At 46.9% G+C, this 19627-nt stretch overlaps 1 protein-coding gene across 1 annotated transcript in view; it reads left to right on the forward strand.

Annotated features, from left to right (window-relative positions):
* Positions 1-17396: 17396 nt before the first annotated feature.
* ATXN2 (ataxin 2) overlaps positions 17397-19627 on the forward strand; it is a 140269-nt gene continuing 138038 nt past the window's right edge. The window contains exon 1 of the mRNA XM_044921143.1: positions 17397-17713. Coding sequence (XP_044777078.1) covers positions 17514-17713 — 200 coding nt within the window. The 5' untranslated portion in view covers positions 17397-17513. The remainder of the gene's footprint in view (positions 17714-19627) is intronic.

Here is a 19627-nt window from a genome sequence, read left to right on the forward strand (position 1 = left end):
CGTGGTTATAACTGAGCCAGTCACTGGTAAGGGGAATGGATTCTCCTAAGATTAGTCACTTCTGGGGGCTGGGCTCAGTTTCCTTGGGGCTCAGGGCTGCTTGGGGGAAGGGAAATGCCTGAACACAATCGGTATTCTGGGAGAAAGGAAGGAATGGGTGCCAGTGCGGGCCGGTGGTGAGTATGCTATAGGCAGTCCGCTGGGGTAACTGGGAGGGCAGCGGGGAGGTTTCAACGCAAGAGGAGCTAAATTTAATAATTAAGTCCCAGATTCTTTAGTGGTTTACATTTACCAGAAGAAGGAGAATCAGATGAGTGGTGTTTCCTTTCTGAGTTGGAACCCTGTTTTGTCCCCTCTGCCCTAGAAATTTTGTAATTTGTGTTCTCTACAGAGACACAATAATCTTTTTTATCACTGAGTCTTTGCAAAAATGCTAACTATTTCATAATGAAAGTCAAGGTTGTGCTAATTAAAGGATCTAAACATGAAGCCCCAACGGTTTTTTTTTTAATTGAAGTGAAATTCACATAACATAAAATTAACTATTTTAAAGTGAACCTTCAGTGGTATTTAGTACATTCACAGTGCTGGGCAGACACCACCTCTGTCGAGTTCCAAAATGTTCACACACTCCTCCACCCCCAGAACAACCCCAGACCTATTAGCAGTCACTCCCCATTCTCCCTTCCCCCAGCCCCTGGCAACCGCCAGTCCGCTTTCTGTCTCTATGGATTTGCCTGTTCTGGGTGTTTCATATAAATGGAATCATGTAATATGTGGCCTTTTGTGTCTGGCTTCTTTCACTTAGCATCATGTTTTTGAGGTTCATTCATGATGGTATGTATCAGAACCTCATTCTTTTTTTATGACTGAATGATATTCCATGGTATGGATATACATTTTGTTTATCCATTCACCCAATTATGGACATTTGGGATGTTTCCACCTTTTGGCTACTGCGAGTAGTGCTGTTCTTGAACATGTATGTACATATATTATTTTGAGTGCCTGTTTTCAATTTTTTGGGAGGGTGTACACCTAGGAATGAAATTGCTGGGTCATATGGTACTTCTGTGTTTAACTCCTGATGAACGGGCTGTTTTCTTTCTTTCTTTCTTTCTTTTTTTTTTTTAAAGATTTTATTCATTTACTTGTTGGAGAAAGAGAGAGAGTACAAGCAGGGGGAGCGGAAGAGGGAGAGGGAGAAGCAGGCTCCCTACTTAGCAGGGAGCCCAATGCAGGGGCTGGATCCCAGGACCCCAGGATCATGACCTGAGCCAAAGGCAGACGCTTAACGACCGAGCCACCCAGGGGCCCCTAGTTTACTCTGTTGTAAGAATACAGTATATAATACATATAACCTATGAAATATGTTTAACTCTTTATGTTACCAGTAGGCTTCCAGTCGACAGTAGGCTATTGCAGCAGTTGGTGCCGCCCCGCCTCCCCCATCCCCGCCGTGTTGTTCAAGGGTCAACTGTATATCTCTTTTACCTTGTCATTCATTTCCCTGGTTCTCCAGGAGTGCATTAAAAAAAAATTTTTTTTTTTTTTTTTTTTAGTAATCTCTATGCCCAATATGGGGCTCGAACTCATGACCCCGAGATCGAGAGTCACATGCTCTTCTGACGGAGCCAGCCAGAAGTCCCCAGGAGTGGATTTAAAAAGCACAACACGGGGTGCCTGGGTGGCTCAGTTGGTTGGGCGACTGCCTTCGGCTCAGGTCATGGTCCTGGAGTCCCGGGATCGAGTCCCGCATCGGGCTCCCTGCTCAGCAGGGAGTCTGCTTCTCACTCTGACCCTCCCCCCTCTCATGCTCTCTCTCTCTCTCTCATTCTCTCTCTCAAATAAATAAATAAAATCTTAAAAAAAAAAAAAAAGCACAACACATAGGGGCACCTGGTGGCTCAGTCGGTTAAGCATCCACTCTTGGTTTTGGCTGGGGTCATGATCTCAGGGTCTTGAGATCAAGCCCCACGAGATTCTCTCTCCCTCTCCCTCTGCCACCCCCTCTGCCAACCCGCACCCACTCACACAGACACGTGCTCTCTCTCAAATACATAAACAAACAAAATCTTTTTTAAAAAACACAATACATACAGACACCACACATGTAACTCCATTTAGAACGTTAAATACTTTTTTTTTTTTTAAGATTTTATTTATTTGAGAGAGAATAAAGGCGCCCCATAGAATCTGTTAAATATTTATTAATTCACTTAAAATATTAAGGAGGGTGCCTAGGTGGCTCAGCTGGTTAAGCAACTGACTCATGATCTCAGCTCAGGCCTTGATGTCAGGGTCGTGGGTTCAAAGCCCCACATTGGGCTCTGTGCTGGACATGGAGCCTACTTAAAAACAAAAAACAAATGAACAAAAACACAAGCATCTATTAAGTGTCAGGCAGTGTTCTACGCTTTATAACTGTAAAGTCCCTGCCTTTGCTGGGCTTACTTCTAGACTTCTGGTGTAAGGAAACAAGTGATAAAATCCACCAAATATATATCTAGTAGTGAGACGTGGTATGAAGAAAAATAAAGCAGATTATGGGGGTACAAAGTGATGAGGTAGGGTGCTGTTGTACACAACAGGGTGCTCAGGGAAGCCTTCTCCACTAAGAAGGATCGTCCAAAATGAGCCCAAAGATCCAAATAAGGTGGAGGACTGAGCCATGTGTCTGCCTGGGGGAAGGGCATCCCAGGCAGAGGGAGCAGCAAGTGCAAAGGCCCTGAGGTGGGGGTGTGCTTGGCATGTTGGAAGACTATCAAGGAGGCCAGTGTGTGGGGGCTGGGATAAACAAGCACAAGAGTGGAAGGAGGAGAAGACTGATGAGGTATGAAGGTCCAGATGGTTAAGACCTTATAAGTCAAGGTAAGCATGCGGTGCTTATTATTAAGACGTGAGAGCTATGGGAGTATTTTTTAGAAGGGGAGCCACAGGCTATGACCTGTGTTTTTTTTAAACTGGATGTTGTTTGGAAAATAGACCCAGTGGGGTAAGAGTGTAAGCATGGAGACACAGGAGGGGCACCAGGCAGGCATGGGAGACAGGATGCGGCTGGGATCATGAGAGTGCGAGTCCCTACGTGGGAGAAAAGCAAGGTTAGGAAGGTGAGCGGGGACCATGAGAGCATTCAGGGCAGAGAGCCAGGTGGCAGGAGTGTCTCCGGAAGGAGGAAGTGAGGAAGTCTGCTGCTAAGGCCAGAAAGGTGGGCTTCTGCAGTGGGGCCGCCATGGCAGATGTTGAGGAAAGTATTTCTCTGAAGCAGTCGGGCTCAGGAGACAAGGGGAGTGAAGGAAGGGGAGGTGGGGTCAGGCAACTCTCTGCTCAGTGGAGGGCAATGCAGGAAGGCAGAGGTAGCCCAAGGCGGGTGAGCATCAGTAGAGGATTACTTTTGTAAAGATGAGAGGTAATTGTAGAGTTTACTTAAAAAAATTTTTTTGGGGCACCTGGGTGGCTCAGTTGGTTAAGCGACTGCCTTCGGCTCAGGTCATGATCCTGGAGTCCCTGGATCGAGTCCCGCATCGGGCTCCCTGCTCGGCAGGGAGTCTGCTTCTCCCTCTGACCCTCCCCCCTCTCATTGGCTCTCTCTCATTCTCTCTCTCTCAAATAAATAAATAAAATCTTAAAAAAAAAAAAAAATTTTTTTGGGGGGGACGCCTGGGTGGCTCAGTTGTTAAGCGTCTGCCTTCGGCTCAGGTCATGATCCCAGGGTCCTGGGATCGAGCCCCACATCGGGCTCCCTGCTCGGCGGGAAGCCTGCTTCTCTCTCTCCCACTCCCCCTGCTTGTGTTCCCTCTCTCGCTGTGTCTCTCTCTGTCAAATAAATAAATAAAATCTTAAAAAAAAAAATTTTTTTTTAAACATTAAAAATTAAATGAAAAAAAAAAAGACATATTTAGGGGCCCCTGGCTGGCTCAGTTGCTATAGCATGTAACTCTTGATCTCCAGGTGGTGAGTTCAAGCCCCATGTTGGGTATAAAGTTTATTTTTATTTTATTTTATTTTTTTAAAGATTATTTATTTATTTATTTGACAGAGAGAGACACAGAGAAGAGGGAACATAAGCAGGGGGAGTGGGGGAGGGAGAAGCAGACTCCCCACTGAGCAGGGAGCCCGATGCGGGGCTCGATCCCAGGACCCTGGGATCATGACCTGAGCCAAAGGCAGACGCTTAACGACTGAGCCACCCTAAAGTTTATTTTTAAAAAAATAAAAAATAATTAAAAGTTTTAAAAAGATGAGAGGTGTTACGGCATGTTGGTTTGCTGAAGAGAATGAGCCAGAAGAGAGCAGAGCACTGGGGATGTCCCTCAGTAGGAGAGAAAAGGGAGGATCTAGACAGAACGGTGGACCCTTCTACAAGCCCAAATGTTTCTGTGAATGAGCCTGCTACTGAACTTTGAATTTGAACTCCTTAGGGTTTATCTAATGATCTAAGAACATCTCCCATGTTCTCTTAGCTCCAAAGCCATCTGGCAGTAGTTTGTTATTCATTACTACTTTTTTTATTATGGTAAAATATACATAAAATTTTACCATTTTAACCTTTTTTTTTTTAAAGATTTATTTATTTGAGAGAGAGCTCGTGAGCGGAGGGGAGGGGCAGAGGGAGAGGGAACCTCAAGCAGATTCCACGCTGAGCGTGGAGCTCAATGTGGGGCTCAATCCCAGGACCCTGAGATCACGACCTGAGCCAAAATCAAGAGTCAGGCGCCTAACTGACTGAGCCACCCAGGTGCCCCCATTTTTTTTTTTTTTGAGAGAGAGAGTGAGAGCACAAACAGGGGGAACAGCAGAGGTAGAGGGAGAAGCAGGCTCCCCGTTGAGCAGGGAGACTGATGCAGGACTTGATCCCAGGACCCTGAGATCATGACCTGAGCTGAAGGCAGATGCTTAACCGACTGAGCCATCCAGGCACCCCCATTTTAATCATTTTTTTAATTAAAAAAAAGATTTTATTTATTTATTTGACAGAGAGAGAGATTGCGAGAGAGGGAACACAAGCAAGGGGAGTGGGAGAGGGAGAAGCAGGCTTCCCACAGAGCAGAGAGCCTTATGCAGGGCTCTATCTATCCCAGGACCCTGAGATCATGACCTGAGCCAAAATCAAGAGTCAGGTGCCTAACTGACTGAGCCACTCAGGTGCCCCTATATATATATATATATATTTTTTTTTTTTTGAGAGAGAGAGAGCACAAACTGGGGGAACAGCAGAGGGAAAGGGAGAAGCAGGCTCCCCGCTGAGCAGGCAGCCCAATGCCGGGTTCGATCCCAGGACCCCGGGATCATGACCTGAGCTGACGGCAGACACTTCACCAACTGACCCCCCAGGTGTCCCCATTTTAACCATTCTTAAGTGTACAGGTCATTGGCATTAATTACATGCACAGTATTCTGCAGCCATCACAACTATTTCTAACACTTTTTCATCACCCCAGTAAATATCAACTCTTGTTATTTGTTGGGTGAATTCCTAGTACAAGATGGTTCTGTTGGTTGGTGCTTTCACTGCCATGGAAAAGGCAGGTCATGACAACTGTATGTTTCTGGTCACTCTGCTCCAATATTAGTGCAAAGTAGACAAAGCGGGTAGAGGAGGGAGTGGGGAACGCCTGGCGGAAGTGCACTAGGATGTCCGTCTTCCAGAGAATAATTGGAAGATGGATATTCCTTGCATGATCCTCAGGCTAGCCCATACACAGAGGCTGTTCCCTGAGCTGTAGCAACTCATGAACACTGGGCTTAGCCTAGGAGTTGAGAAGCTATGAATCTACCTCCTCAGTCCCGGCTACCTAGGTTTTCTCAAGAGGCCAAGTTGGCATCAGCCCAGCCTCGTGTTTGTCATTGTAGGTGGGCCTCTCATCTCTGCCACTTCTAACTGCAGGAAGTAGCACAAAGCCCTCAGGCCTCCAAATGCCAGGACACCATGGCCTCTTTAGGTGGGAGGTGACAAAGGCCAGAAGGGGAAGGGTCTGCGGGAGACACATGGGCGCGAGCTCCCACACATACCCATCATGACTCCCTTCCCTACAACCTCTTGCCTTTCTTTCCCTCTGGGCCAATACAGAAGGGTAAGCTCAGCCTACTCTTATTTCTCATTTGGAAAGGGATGGAGAGGAGTGGGAATGAGTCCATTACTCAATTACTAGAGGTCAGTCTACAGAAAACAACTTCCAAAGCTTGGCGTGAAATAGCCTATGTTTAAATGTAGTCCGTCCATTCAGTGGAAGCTTATTCAGCCTTAAAAGGGAAGGGAATCCTGCAATATGCTATCACATGGATGAATCTTGAAGACATTTTGGTGAGTGAAGGTAGCCAGACACAAAAGGACAAATATTGTATGATTCCACTTCTATAAGGTACTTCAAGTAGTCAAATTCATAGAGACAGAAAGTAGAAGGGTGCTTACTAGGGGCTGGGGGGTGAAGGGGGGGAGGGAGGAAATGGGTAATTAGTGTTTAATGGGGACTGAGTTTCATTTTGGAAGATGAAGAAGTTCTGGAGCTGGATGGTGGTGTTGGCTGCCCAACAATGTGAATGTACTTGATGCCACTGAACTGCACACTTAAAAATGGTTACAATGGTAAATTTTATGTTGTGTATATTTTGCCACAAGAAAAAGAAATAGCCCAAGTGGCAGAAAATAGATTAGTGGTTGTCAGGGGCTGAGGAAGGGGGAATGGGGATTGATTGCCAATGGTTATTGGATTTCCTTCTGGGATGATGGAATGTTCTAAAATTTTACTGTGGTGACGGTTGCACAACTCTGCAAATGTACTAAAAACTACTGAATTGCACACATTTGAAATAGGTGAATTACAGAGAATGGGAATTAGCTCTCAACAAAGCTGTTAAAAGAATAGTCCAAGGAAAAGTGCTAAATTAACAGATTCTTTTCCTTCATTTGCTTTCATTCTCCCTCTCCTTCCTCCTTTCTTGGCCTTCATGTGTTTGGACATTATCAAGAACCTACTGTCTGCTTTTCCCCTTTTTACATCTAGCATTGTTGAGTATTCTGCTGACCTTTAATGCCCTTGAAGGCCTGGGGGAAAGGAAAGGTTATTAAGGTCAGGCTGGAATAAATGTTGTGTTTGTAAAGTGGCATAATAATATTGCCCAATAAAAATGAGATCAAAGGGGGCACTGGGCGGCTCAGTTGGTTAAGCGTCTACCTTCGGCTCAGGTCATGATCCCAGGGTACTGGGATCGAGCCCCACATCAGGTTCCCTGTTCCATGAGAAGCCTGCTTCTCCCTCTCCCACTCCCCCTGATTGTGTTCCCTCTCTCGCTGTCTCTCTCTGTCAAATAAATAAATAACATCTTTAATAAAAAAAAGAGATCAAAGGGTTTAACCAGGCCTATGAGGAGGAAAAGTTGAACATCATAGTCTCGCATACCAAAAATCTGGATGAAAGCTAAAGTTCCAGTCCCAAGCCTAACCATCTTATCTCTATAAGCAGGGGTTAGGCCATTCAGCATGTGGCCTGTTCTCCTTTCATTTTCCTGCAACATAATCTCTGAAAGTTCCCTTCCCGGCGCCTGGCTGGCTTAGTCAGTGGAGCATGTGACTCTTGATCTCCGGGTTGTGGGTTCGAGTCCCATGTTGCATGTAGAGATTCCTTAAAAATAAAAATCTTAAAAAAAAAAGGTCCTCTTGCAACTTGAGAACATCTAGTGCAGCCCTCATGGTGCATGAGGGACAATGAGGATGACTTTCCCAAGATCATATGACTACATTTCTGGAGAATCAGTGTGTGTGTATTACTCAGGGTCCTCCAGAGAAACATTACCAGTAGGAGATATATATATCCATAAATAGATTTATTATAAGGAATGGGCTCATGTATTTATAGAGGCTCAGAAATCCCACAATCTGCCATCTGCAAGACCCAGGAAAGCTGATGGGGTAGTTCAATTCCAAGTCCAAATGCCTGAGAACAAGGAACATTGATGGTGTTAGATTCGAGTCTGAGGGCAGAATACTGATGACCCAACTCAAGTGGTCAGGCAGAGAACTCTCCCTTCTTCTGCATTTTTTTTTTTAAAGATTTTATTTATTTGAGAGAGAGAGAATGAGAGAGAGCACATGCCGAGCAGGGAGTCTGCTTCTCCCTCTCCCCCTCCCTCCTCTCATGTGCTCTCTCTCATTCTCTCTCTCTGAAATAAATAAATAAAATCTTTAAAAAAAAAAAAAAAAAAAAAGAATCTGGAGGTTTGAAAGTCATCATATTGTTAAAGGTAGGCTTCGCAGCTTTCTTTGGAATACTGGGAGTCCTCTTGTGAAAGAAAAAAAAAGTTTAAATAGATTTTTCTTATTACCCCATCCCTGATTGTGATAGATTCCAAAAAAGGGCCACAAAATCTTTCCTCCCTGTATGCCTATCCTTTGCAAAGTAATTTTGCAGCTTGTTGCATCGAGAGGTGGAGTCTATGTCCCCACCCCTCAAATCTGGGCTTGGCTTTGACTAATGTGACATTAGAAAATGTGACACAAGAAGAGACATGAAAAGTGCCCATGTGTGTATCAGGGCTTGCCTTCTTTTGCTGCTCTTGGGGCCCTTGTGACCGCTGCCATGTGAATGAGCCCAGGCCAGCCTGCAAGATGATTAGAGGTATGTGGCCAAGTTGTGTTGATCATCCCCAGCTGATCCAGAGCCAACTGCCAGACATGTCAGTGAGGCGATTCTAGACCATCCACCTCCAATCAAGCCAGCCCGGAAAAGAATTGTTCAGTCAACCTATAGAATTTTAAAGAAAAAAAAAAGTTTGTTGTTTTAAGCTGCTATGTTGGGGGGAGTTTGTTACACAGCAAATGCTAACCAATACACAAATATTTAGGAAGTTCTTAAAAAAACTTACAACTTAAGAAAAAAATGACATGTTCAGATTATTAGAAATTGCAGTAACAGGGGAGCCTGGGTGGCTCAATCGGTTAGGCGGCCCGCTCTTGGTTTCTGCTCGGGTCATGGTCTCAGGGTCATGGGATCAAGCCCTGGGTCGGATTCCATGCTCAGTGGCGAGTTGGCTTGGGTTTCTCTCCCTCCGCACCCCCCCCAACTCACGGGCACATGTGCACACACAGTCTCAAATAAATAAATAAATTGTAAAAAAAAAAAAAAAAAGATGAAAGAAATTGCAGTAACAGGATTCCTGAGTCATTTTCAGGATACCAGAAGCCTATCCGTTGCTTATTTGATGCATGAACACTTGTCCGGTGTTGACACGCTGAGGACAGAAATGAGCCACGTGTGCAATGGAAGAGAACAGGCGTCCTGATCACGGGAGAGCGAATCCAGCTCTCACAGGGCCTCAGCAATCACCTCCACAAACCTGCTGAAGTCTGGTGACTAAGAGGCCCCAGGAGGCCCCTTGTGGTTTCCTGGCTTCAGCGTCTCTGATGAACCAGACCAGCACTTTCCCGAATGCCTGTATCATAAGCTATTAACTGGAAGAGAAGTAAGCTTTATCTGTGGGTAAATGTGAACTCCGCCCCAATCACGCGCGATGGAAACACATGGGTAAAGCAGGCTAGCTGTCCCGTTGTCCCTCTCACTGCCTAGAAGTGTTTGGGTCATTAGGGGGTGACCTTGGATGTTGGCCCCACCATTCTGGCCTGTGGCTGGTAGTCATTAGCGGGTCTAAATAGGAAACATATGCCATTTCAGGCCCGAATAAGCAAACGTGTATAGACTGAGAACTAGTCTATCAAATCAAGTGAGCTTGGGTTTATTAAATGCCTACTACAGACTAACTCTGTAGGTGGTGGGGGTGAATGGGTCCATCTGTTTCCCTGGCTCCTCTATTTGGCTGATCTAGCATTTCCACACAAAACCATACAAAGGTGGCAGAAAGGGAAGTGTGTGCATGTGTGTGTGTGTGTGTGTGTGTGTGTGTGTAAGAAAAGCTCCTGAAACTGGCCTTTTCTCTTTCTATGGGAATCAGGATTTACCGCTAGAGTTTGAGAATGACAGTTTGTGGTGAAAAAAAAAACAACAAAATTAAAGTGGTAGGGACAGTAATTGATCTTCCTTTGGGAAACAGGGAAGGGAAGTAGGTAAGGGAGTTAGTGGTGAGTGCCCTTGGGTGGCTCACGCCACTTCTCTATTCCAGTGTCACCCTCTCTACAATGGTGTGAGCACCAAAGGAAATCCTACAAATAAAAGTGCTTTGTAAACCATGAAGCGTTATATAAACAGTAGTTACTCTTACCGATGCCTTGACATTCTATTATTTTTTTTATAAAAGGTAATATGTGCACATGGTAAAATAAATTTTCTTTTTTTTTTTTAAGATTTTATTATTTATTTGTTAGAGAGAGAGAGAGGGAGGGAGAGAGAGACAGAGAGTGAGCACAAGCAGGGGGAGCGGCAGGCAGAGGGAGAAGCAGGCTCCTTGCTGAGCAAGGAGCCTGGCGCAGGACTTGATCCCAGGACCCCGCAATCAGGACTTGCTAGCTCTAACAGTTAATGAGCATGACCTTAGGCAAAGTGACGTAACCTCTTTGTGCCTCAGTCCTCCCCACCTGTCACGTGGGAATAATAATCCTATCTACTTCATAGGGTTATACAGGTTTTCTCAACCAACCTTGGCACTATTGACATTTGGGGCTGGATAATTCTTTGTGGTTGGGGTGGGCGCAGTCCTGTGCGTTGTGGGTGTTTAGCAGCGTCCCTGGCCTCACTCACAAGATGCCGGTAGCATCTTCAATTGTGACAATTTCCTCTTCAATTGTGACAACCGACAGTATCTCTAGACATTTCCAAATGTGCCCTGGGCGGGGGGAACGCAAAATTCTCCCCTTCCATTGCGAATCAGCGGGTATTGTGAGGATTAAATGAGTGAGTTATTATGTAGAAAGCACTTAGAACAGAGCTGGTCCATACTGAATGCTGTGTAGTAATGGCCTGCAATTAGTTTCATTCTCATTCTCTAGTCCTGGCCTACCTTATGGAAAAGGAATAGTATGGATAATATAGGGGCTTAAGCAAGACAGTGAGTATTGTTAAGCCCATATCTGATTCCACTCTGGAACAAGATTCCAAGTCCTTCTTCTAAGATGATAGGTCAGCAATGCCAGTATTAATTATAGTCTGATCCCTCTGGGGGTTCCACCGTAGGGTTCCCAGTATCTTGTAGCAAACCCAACACCATCCCATGCTAATGGCCACTTGAGCCATCACTAGCGATGCACACATCCATTTTAAATTCCCTCCTGCATTCTCCACATGGTGCCTGCTTCAAATCTCTGGCTTTCCATAAATCTGTGGCCCCTGAAACAACAGGCTGCCCACAAAATTCACCCAAAATGGGGGGCAAGTGAAAACAAAAAGAGAGAATGAGGAAAAACAAAAGGCCGCGTTTCTTTAAATTTCTGGCTCTGCACAGCACAAGCATTTCCAATGAAAAATAAAGAATTCTTTCTTCTGTGTCTATTTCAGCTGGCATCAGCTTTTGCTTCATGAATAATGTCACCGCATCATTATTCTGTCCCACAAGGTAAAACAAAATGAGCAACTTAACAACCAGAAGCGTGCTTGTGTGGAGGAAAGGCTCATTTAAAAGCTTTTCAGATAATGTGGCTGTTGTTTCCTATTATTTTGCCACGACCACCCCCACCCAAGTTTTTTCAAACCTATGGGAAAGTTGTTACTTTGCACACAAGGTGTATAAATAATGCCCTCCTGGAAGGGCTCCACACCATACACGGTTTCTTTTTTTATTGCTTGTAGTCTTTTGGGATTCCTGGAGTGTCTACAAATAGATTAGCCTCTAAGAATTCTGAGTAACCATGGTTAGAAAAAAACACTGGTTTAATTAGCCATGGTCCTATTTTTGAAATTACATCTGCTCTTTTTTTTTAAATGAGGATTGATCTATGCAAAAACTTGAAGAGGATGGATTTTGGGGGGGGGTGCATGTGAGTTTTGATTTGAATTAATTTTCGTGCTTTTGAAAGTGAAATCAAGAGTATTGAGTGAATAATGTGTCATCATACATTAAACATGATCAAATGAAGACAGTTGAAAAGAAATGATTGGAGAAAAATGAATTGCTGGAAATACTGGATCATCTGATGTGTGCTGCCGTACTGAGAGATAGCAAATCACCCTTTGCATTTCGGCTTTGCGCGGCTGCATCCGTTTTTCAGCCCCAAATCCTCAGACTTGATGAATCATTGAAAGGATAAAAATTATAGGGTCATGCGGCTCGCTGAAGGGTCATTGAAAATCAGAAAGCAAGTGTGGAATTCACAGGACTAGGCTCCCAAGTTTGAAAGTCTCTATATGCTTCCTCATTTGACACTTTCTTCATTTCTGAAATCGTGTTTGAAATGGCCACAACTATTTTTGAAATTTAAATTTTAGCAATATTTCTCAGTGTCAGAACTCTTTCAGAACAATGTTCTTCATTGCCTTTGATGACAACTTGCCAGTGACACTTGTTGATTTGGTTTAAATGGCTGCCTAAAAATCATTTAGGAAGCATTCAAAAATTTAAATTCTATTGGATATAATATTTCTGATTTCAGCATTTGTCTTTAAAGCATTCTTTTCTTTTAATTTTAAAGATTTTATCTTATTTATTTATTTATTTTTAAGATTTTATTTATTCATGAGAGAGAGAGAGAGAGAGAGGCAGAGGGAGAAGCAGGCTCCCAAGGAGCAGGGAGCCCGATGCAGGACTTGATCCCAGGACCCTGGGATCGTGACCTGAGCCGAAGGCAGACGCTTAACCATCTGAGCCACCCAGGTGCCCGATTTTATCTTTTTTTAAAAAAAGATTTTATTTATTTGAGAGAGAATGAGAGAGCACAAGTGGGGGGAGGGGCAGAGAAGTGGGAGAAGCAGACTCCCCACTGAGCAGGACCCCCCGGGATCACAACCTGAGCCCAAGGCAGACACTTAACCCACTGAGCCACCCAGGCATCCCTTAAAGATTTTATCTTTAATCTCTACACCAAACATGGAGCTTGAACTCAACCCCAAGATAGGAGTCACATGCTCCACCAATCAAGCCAGCCGGGTGCCCCTTTAAAGAATTCTGAATGCACGTGGAAATCATAGGTAATGCACTTTTTGGTTCATCTGTATTGTTGTCTTTTGCTGCATGACAAATTAACCCAGAACTTACTGATTGAAACAATTTGAAACTGATTGAAAGGGCTGGGAATCTGGTGTGGCTAAGTCCAGCATCTCTAGCTCAGGGGCTCTAACAAAGCCTATTAAGGTCCTTTGATGGAGGCTGCAGCCACTTCAAGCCTTGACTGGGAGATGAGTAATTTCCAAGCTCACCCACATGGCTGTTGACAGCCATCAGGTCCTCACTGCTGTGCTGTGGACAATTCCTTGCCATGGCAGCTAGCTTCCTTCAAACAAGTGAGTGAGAGAAGGCAGTCCAAAATAAAAGCCACAGTCTTTTTATAACCTAATCTTGGAAGTGAAAACCCATGAGTTTTTCAAACTTTTTGTTGGAAGGAAGCCACTAGGTCCAGCTCATACTCAATTGATGGGAATTTCACTGGGTCTGACCACCAGAAGAACAGGATCACATGGGGTGGTCTTTTTTTTTTCTTTTAAGATTTTATTTATTTATTTGAAAGAGAGAGCACAAGCGGGGGGGGGGGGGGGGGGGGAAGGCAGAGGGAGAGGGAAAAGCAGACTTCCTGCTGAGCAGGGAGCCCGATGCGGGGCTGGATCCCAGGATCCTGAGATCATGACCCAAGCTGATGGCAGATGCTTAACTGACTGAGCCACCCAGGTGCCCCCACATGGGGTGGTCTTACAGGCTGCCTACCACACCATTAAAAAAAAAAAAAGATTGATTTATTTTAAAGAGAGAGAGTGTGAGCGAGCTCGAAATGTGTGTATGTGAGTGGGGAGAGGGGCAGAGGGAGAGAATCTCAAGCAGACTCCCCACTGAGTGCAGAACCTGATGCAGGGCTTGATCCCAGGATCCTCAGATTATGACCCGAGCTGAAATCAAGAACTGGAGGCTTAACCAACTGAGCCACCCAGGCACTCCACACACCACTTTGTCTTAAGGGGCATTATCCTGATGTTTACATTTAAAGCTAGAGCACTCTGATGTCACAGTTGCTGTTAAATAGCCACATCTTTATATGTCTAGAATGGAAGCGAAGGGTTTGCAATAAAATGTATTTCTTGGTTTTGGGTGGTGATCTTCCTTGGACAAAGGAAAAAAGGGTGTGTATACAGACTAGACTCCATGGTAGAGGTTCTCTTGGTTTCCATTTTAATATAAAAGCAGAAATTTTAATGATAAACCCTCAAACATTCCAGGTATGGATGTAAAATGGCAGTCACTTTAGAAAAGAGTTTGATGGTATCTTTTTTTAAGATCTTATTTATTCAGGGATGCCTGGCTGGCTCAGTCGATTAAGCATCTGCCCTCGGCTCGGGTCATGATACTAGGGTCCTGGGATGGAGTCCCACATTGGGCTCCTTACTTAGCGGGAAGCCTGCTTCTCCCTCTCACTCTGCCTGCCGCTCCCCCTGCTTGTGCTCTTTCTCTCTCTGACAAATAAAAATCTTAAAAAAAAAAAGATTTTATTTATTCATTTGAGAGAGAGAGAGCACAAGCAGGGGGAGAGGCAGAGGGCAAGGGAGAGGGAGAAGCAGACTCCCCGCTGAGCTGGGAGCCCAACATGGGGCTCAATCCCAGGATCTAGAGATCATGACCTGAGCCGCAGACAGACACTTAACCATCTGAGCCACTCAGGCGCCCTGATAGTATCTTTAAAAAGTTAAATATAAATTTACCATACCAGCCCAACATTCCATTACTAGGCATCCGCTCAAGAGAAATGAAAACATATATCCACATGAGGACATAGTTTACAGAAACATTCATAGCAGCATTATTCATATAGCTCCAAACTTGAAACAATCTAAAGGCCCACCAACTGGTGAGTAGATACACAAAATGTGATATATCCATACAATGGAATACTACTCAGTGATAATAAGTAATGAAATATTGATACATGCTATGACATAGATAAACCACCAAAACATTAACATATGCCAAGTGAGAGAAGGCAGAGACCACCTATTGTTAGATTCCATGTATATGAAATATCTACAATAGATAAATCCACTGAAAATAGATTAGTGGTTGCTGGGGCTGAGAATGGGAACCAGGAGTAACTACAAATGGGTATAAGGATCCTTTTAGGGTGATGGCAATGTTCTGAAATTAATGGTGATGGTTGCATAGCTGTGAATTCACTGAGAATCACTGAATTGTATACAAAAATGGGTAAATTTTATAATATGTAAATTATACATCGATAAATTATTAAATATATTTTAAATGATAGTGGGTAAAAACTTTCTCAGCCTAAATGAAATCAAGTTCAGCTGTCAGCTTCAGGTTTTCTTATTCCTCTTCTCTTTTATCTCCCACCTGTCTACAGTTTGGTGCTAAGATTGATGGGATCATGGGTCCAGATATGGTTAACTATCAAATCATCAAACCAGAGAAAGTTGGTTGTATTTCTATTATGGTCCATCTTCTTTTTTTTAAAGATTTTATTTATTTATTTGAGAGACAGGGAGAGGACGAGGCGGGTACCGGCAGAGGGAGAGGGAAAGGGTTCTCACTCCTGGCTGAGCAGGAAGCCCCATGCAGGCCTCTATCCCACCACCCTGTGATCATGACCTGAGCTGAAGGCTGAGGCTTAATAGACTGAGATACCCAGGCGCCCCTCTCATCTGGTTTTTTAATCTCAATTTCCTTTGGGTTAAATTTTAAAGGATTTTGCAACTGTTGGTTTAAAATAATACTTTTTCTTCTCAACCTTTTTACCTCAGATGGGGAGATAAAGCTAATTTCCTACTTTTCACTTATTTGCAGAATGTAATGATAGTTTTTGCCTGGACTATCTAGGAGATTAATTTCAATTTAGCTACTGGAGACTAGTGGTTTAATCATTCTCCAAGTTTTTTTTATGTCTTTACCTTTATCTGACAATTCTGGTTAGATTGAGGGAATTTTATTGTCCCCCCCAAATCATTTCCTTAAGTAATTTTACTTAAAAAAAAAAAACCAAAACCAAAAAACTCAATTCTTCACTCAAAAAAAAAAAAAATCTACTTGCTTCCAGTTTAATTGCAACACATTTAAAAAACGGACTACTGTGCTGGCTAGCAATCTAAGTTAAAGTAAAACTTCTAAAGGGGCCAAGGTCTAAAGTTCACACATTCTTGTGAGGTCTGTTTTGTCTCCACTAAGGGAGACCCCATTATCCATAGCTCTACCAATCACGTACATTTCCTTTTGAGTCTCATGAATGAGGAAAAAAGAAGTTCAAGTGAGGGAAAATGGGTTCAAATGAAGGTCAGATACCCAAAAGAGTTTTCTGGCTACTGTGTGCTGCTGAGGTGGAAAAAGTGGGGAAAAGGTAACCAGATGTAGGTGCCCTGGGAGGTTGCTCGACTCCCAAGACTATTGGTCTTGGCAGGGAAGAAAAGGACTGCCTTTATTTTAGACATCCAGTGACGCGGTGGGAGCCTACTGTGTGCCAGGTGCTGCGGATACAAAGACAACTATGGGATGCTTGTGTTCTAGATGCTTCTTACGTAGCAAGACAGAATCTCCGCCCTGAAGGGCCTCGCAGTCCACGTTCGAGGTTGCATCAGGTGGGGGTAAACACGCACTCTCCCAGTAGTCTGAGGACGCCGAAGGATTACTGGGGGGCGGGGAAGAAACCCTTCCCTCCCGTCCTCTAGACTAGGCCGGCCCTGAGGGCGAAGACAGACACGCCCTCCCGAAGGGCAGATCCGCCTCGAGGAGGGCGGATCCGGGCAGGGCCGCCGGCCGGGCCCTCACCCGACCCCCGCGAACGCAGCCCAGCGCGGCGCCCGCTCCTCACGTGTCCCTCCCGGCCCCGGGGTCGTCTCACGTTCTGCTTCCGTCCGACCCTTCCGACTTCCGGTAAAGAGTCCCCGTACCGCACCACCGCGCCCACCCGGCATCGCCACGCGGCGCCTCTGTGTGCCCGACCCCCGATGCGCTCGGCGGTCGCAGCTCCTCGGAGCCCCGCAACGGCCATCGAGCCACGCCGCTTCGTCGCGGCCAGGTGGCCCGGGCGGCGCTCGCTCCCGCGGCCGGCGCGGCGGGGCGGGCGGGGCGGCGGTGGCGCGGCTTCGGGCCCGTATCCCTCCGCCGCCCCTCCCCCGCCCGGCCCCGGCCCCCCTCCCTCCGGGCAGCGCTCGCCTCCCTCCGCCTCAGACTGTTTTGGTAGCAACGGCAACGGCGGCGGCGCGTCCCTGCCCGGCTCCCGGCGGCTCCACGGTTTCGGCGGGCCTCCCCGCCCCTTCGTCGTCCTCCTTCTCCCCCTCGCCCGCCCGGGCACCCCCCCGGCCGCGCCATCCCGCGCCTCCCCGCTCGGCGCCCGTGCGTCCCCGCCGCGCTCCGGCGTCTCCTCGGCGCGCCCGGCTCCCGGCTGTCCCCGCCCGGCGTGCGGGCCGGTGTATGGGCCCCTCACCATGTCGCTGAAGCCCCAGCAACAGCAGCAGCAGCAGCCGCCCGCGGCCGCCAATGCCCGTAAACCCGGCGGCAGCGGCGGCCTTCTCACGTCGCCTGCCGCCGCGCCGTCGCCGTCCTCAGTCTCATCGTCCTCGGCCGTGGCTTCCTCTTCCTCGGCGGCGGCGGCGAGCGCAGGCGGCGGGCGGCCCGGCCTGGGCAGGTGGGTGTCTCGCCCCAGCCCCCTCCGCTTCAGGCCTGGACGAGCTCAGGCCTCGCGTCCCCTCCCCCGCGGCCCACACCGTCGTCCCCGCCCTGTGACCGGCCTGGCTTGGTGGGGTGGGCTAGGGGCCCGCAGTGGGGGTGGGGCTCCCGCTCCCCTCTAGAGCGCGGGGGTTTGGGTGGGGGGGCCTTGCGGGATCCCTCCGGGAATGTCAGGTCGTGTCCAGCCTCCTGCAACATCCCCACCCCCTCCCCCAAACGGTCAAGATGGAAAGACTGGGCAGCCTCCCCCTCTCCATTTAAGTGTTCGGGAGGGATTCACAGGTTTCACCAATTGTCAGCCCCTGTTCCTCCTTTAACTCCAACATGGAGGGGATGCTTGGGCAGCGCCTTCTTCCCCCCCCCCCCAGTTTAAATATTAATGTGAAATGGTCTTTAGGTTTTGGTCAGTCTCCCGAAACTTGCCAACTCCCCCTTTGGGGAATAACGAGGGAGGGGGAAAGTTAGGGCAGCGTCCCCCCTGTCCGTTAAAGGGGCAGCCACGGGGCTCATCTGGAATCGTTAGGGTCTGTCTAATGTGCGTAACCACCCCATTCCCCTGCCCTGGGAAAGGTCGAAGAACCGGATTGAGGTGGGTGGGCAGTGGCCCCCCGCTCCCCTCCCCTTTTAAATCTGAGGCGGCGTCGGGGGCTCCAGAACTCCTGGAATCGTCGGGCTCTGTGCAGAGTCTCCCGCAGCGTTCCGCCCTCCCCCACCTGAGGAAGGGCTGGGGAGTGCCCGGCCCCCTCCCGGCCTCCCTCCTTCCCCCGCAAGGCCTCTCCGCCGCGGGTGGTGGCCGATCCGCAATGCTGTTCCGAGGCCGCCGAGGAGAAGGCGCCTTTGAATAGTGGTGGGCGAGGGCCGGACCCACGCGTGCGTCAGAAGTCCAGGCCAGATCGGGGACCTAGGGGGATGGTGGTGGCAGGGAGCGGGCACGCTGCGCATTTTTCCCAACCCCCGCCCCAATCTTTAAAATTTCGAGGGGAGAGGGATTGCAGCAGGAGACATGGTGGGATTCCTGAAGGCAGAAATGCGGGTGTTTACTTGCGTCGTCTCCTCCTCTTCCCCCATAAACCTAGGTTTGTGGTAGGGACTGGGGACCCTGTGTTGTCCCTCTAACCGGGTCTGACTTTGGAGGGTGTGTTTGTGCGGGAAGGCCTGTTGGGGGTGTGTGTGGGGGGTGGTGGTTGTCAGTTCGTATTTCACGAACTAAGAAAATGCTTAGTGTTCAAACGGGGCAGCAAATGTCAATAGACTCCATTCCATTGTGGCCAGTGTCCTTAACTTGGGGAGTGCCGCCAGAGCTCACCAAGGGCACGCAAGTCCATTTCCCCTGTGCCCCGAGCCCATCCGTGTTCGGCACTGCCTTGCCTCCCTTAGGCCTAGGCGGGGTTGGCATAGTCGATGACGAGGGTCCTCCTGAAATAGACATCCTGGGCTTTAGAAAGTGGGATAAGGGGATTTTTTTTTTTTCCGCGCACTGAGTTTTCTTTTTGAAAACAGGTTTTCAGCAATTCGTTTCCAAAGAATTTTCATTTATGGCAGGAGAAGTTACCCGTCGAGATGAATCAGAGCTGATTTTTAAGGAATTCTGTTTTCAAGGGGAGAAGGGCGAACATTTTTTTTGTTTTTTACTTCTACCCTACCTCCCCTCTTGCCCCTTCTCTGAACCACCCACAAACGTTAACCTTACCCCAACTAGTTCAGATAAAGTGCTTATTTTCCCAGCTCTTTCCACTTAAGATTCTGTAACTTCAGTTTCCCTTTTTCAGTGGCATCCACAGTGAAAAATGGACAAATTTTGTACATACATAATGTTTTATAGAAAAGAATCCACGGTATTTTTCTTCTTAGGTATCATAGAAATTTGGCAGAT

Source organism: Neomonachus schauinslandi, chromosome 14 (assembly GCF_002201575.2).
Source record: "Neomonachus schauinslandi chromosome 14, ASM220157v2, whole genome shotgun sequence".
NCBI classification, from domain to species: Eukaryota; Metazoa; Chordata; class Mammalia; order Carnivora; family Phocidae; genus Neomonachus; species Neomonachus schauinslandi.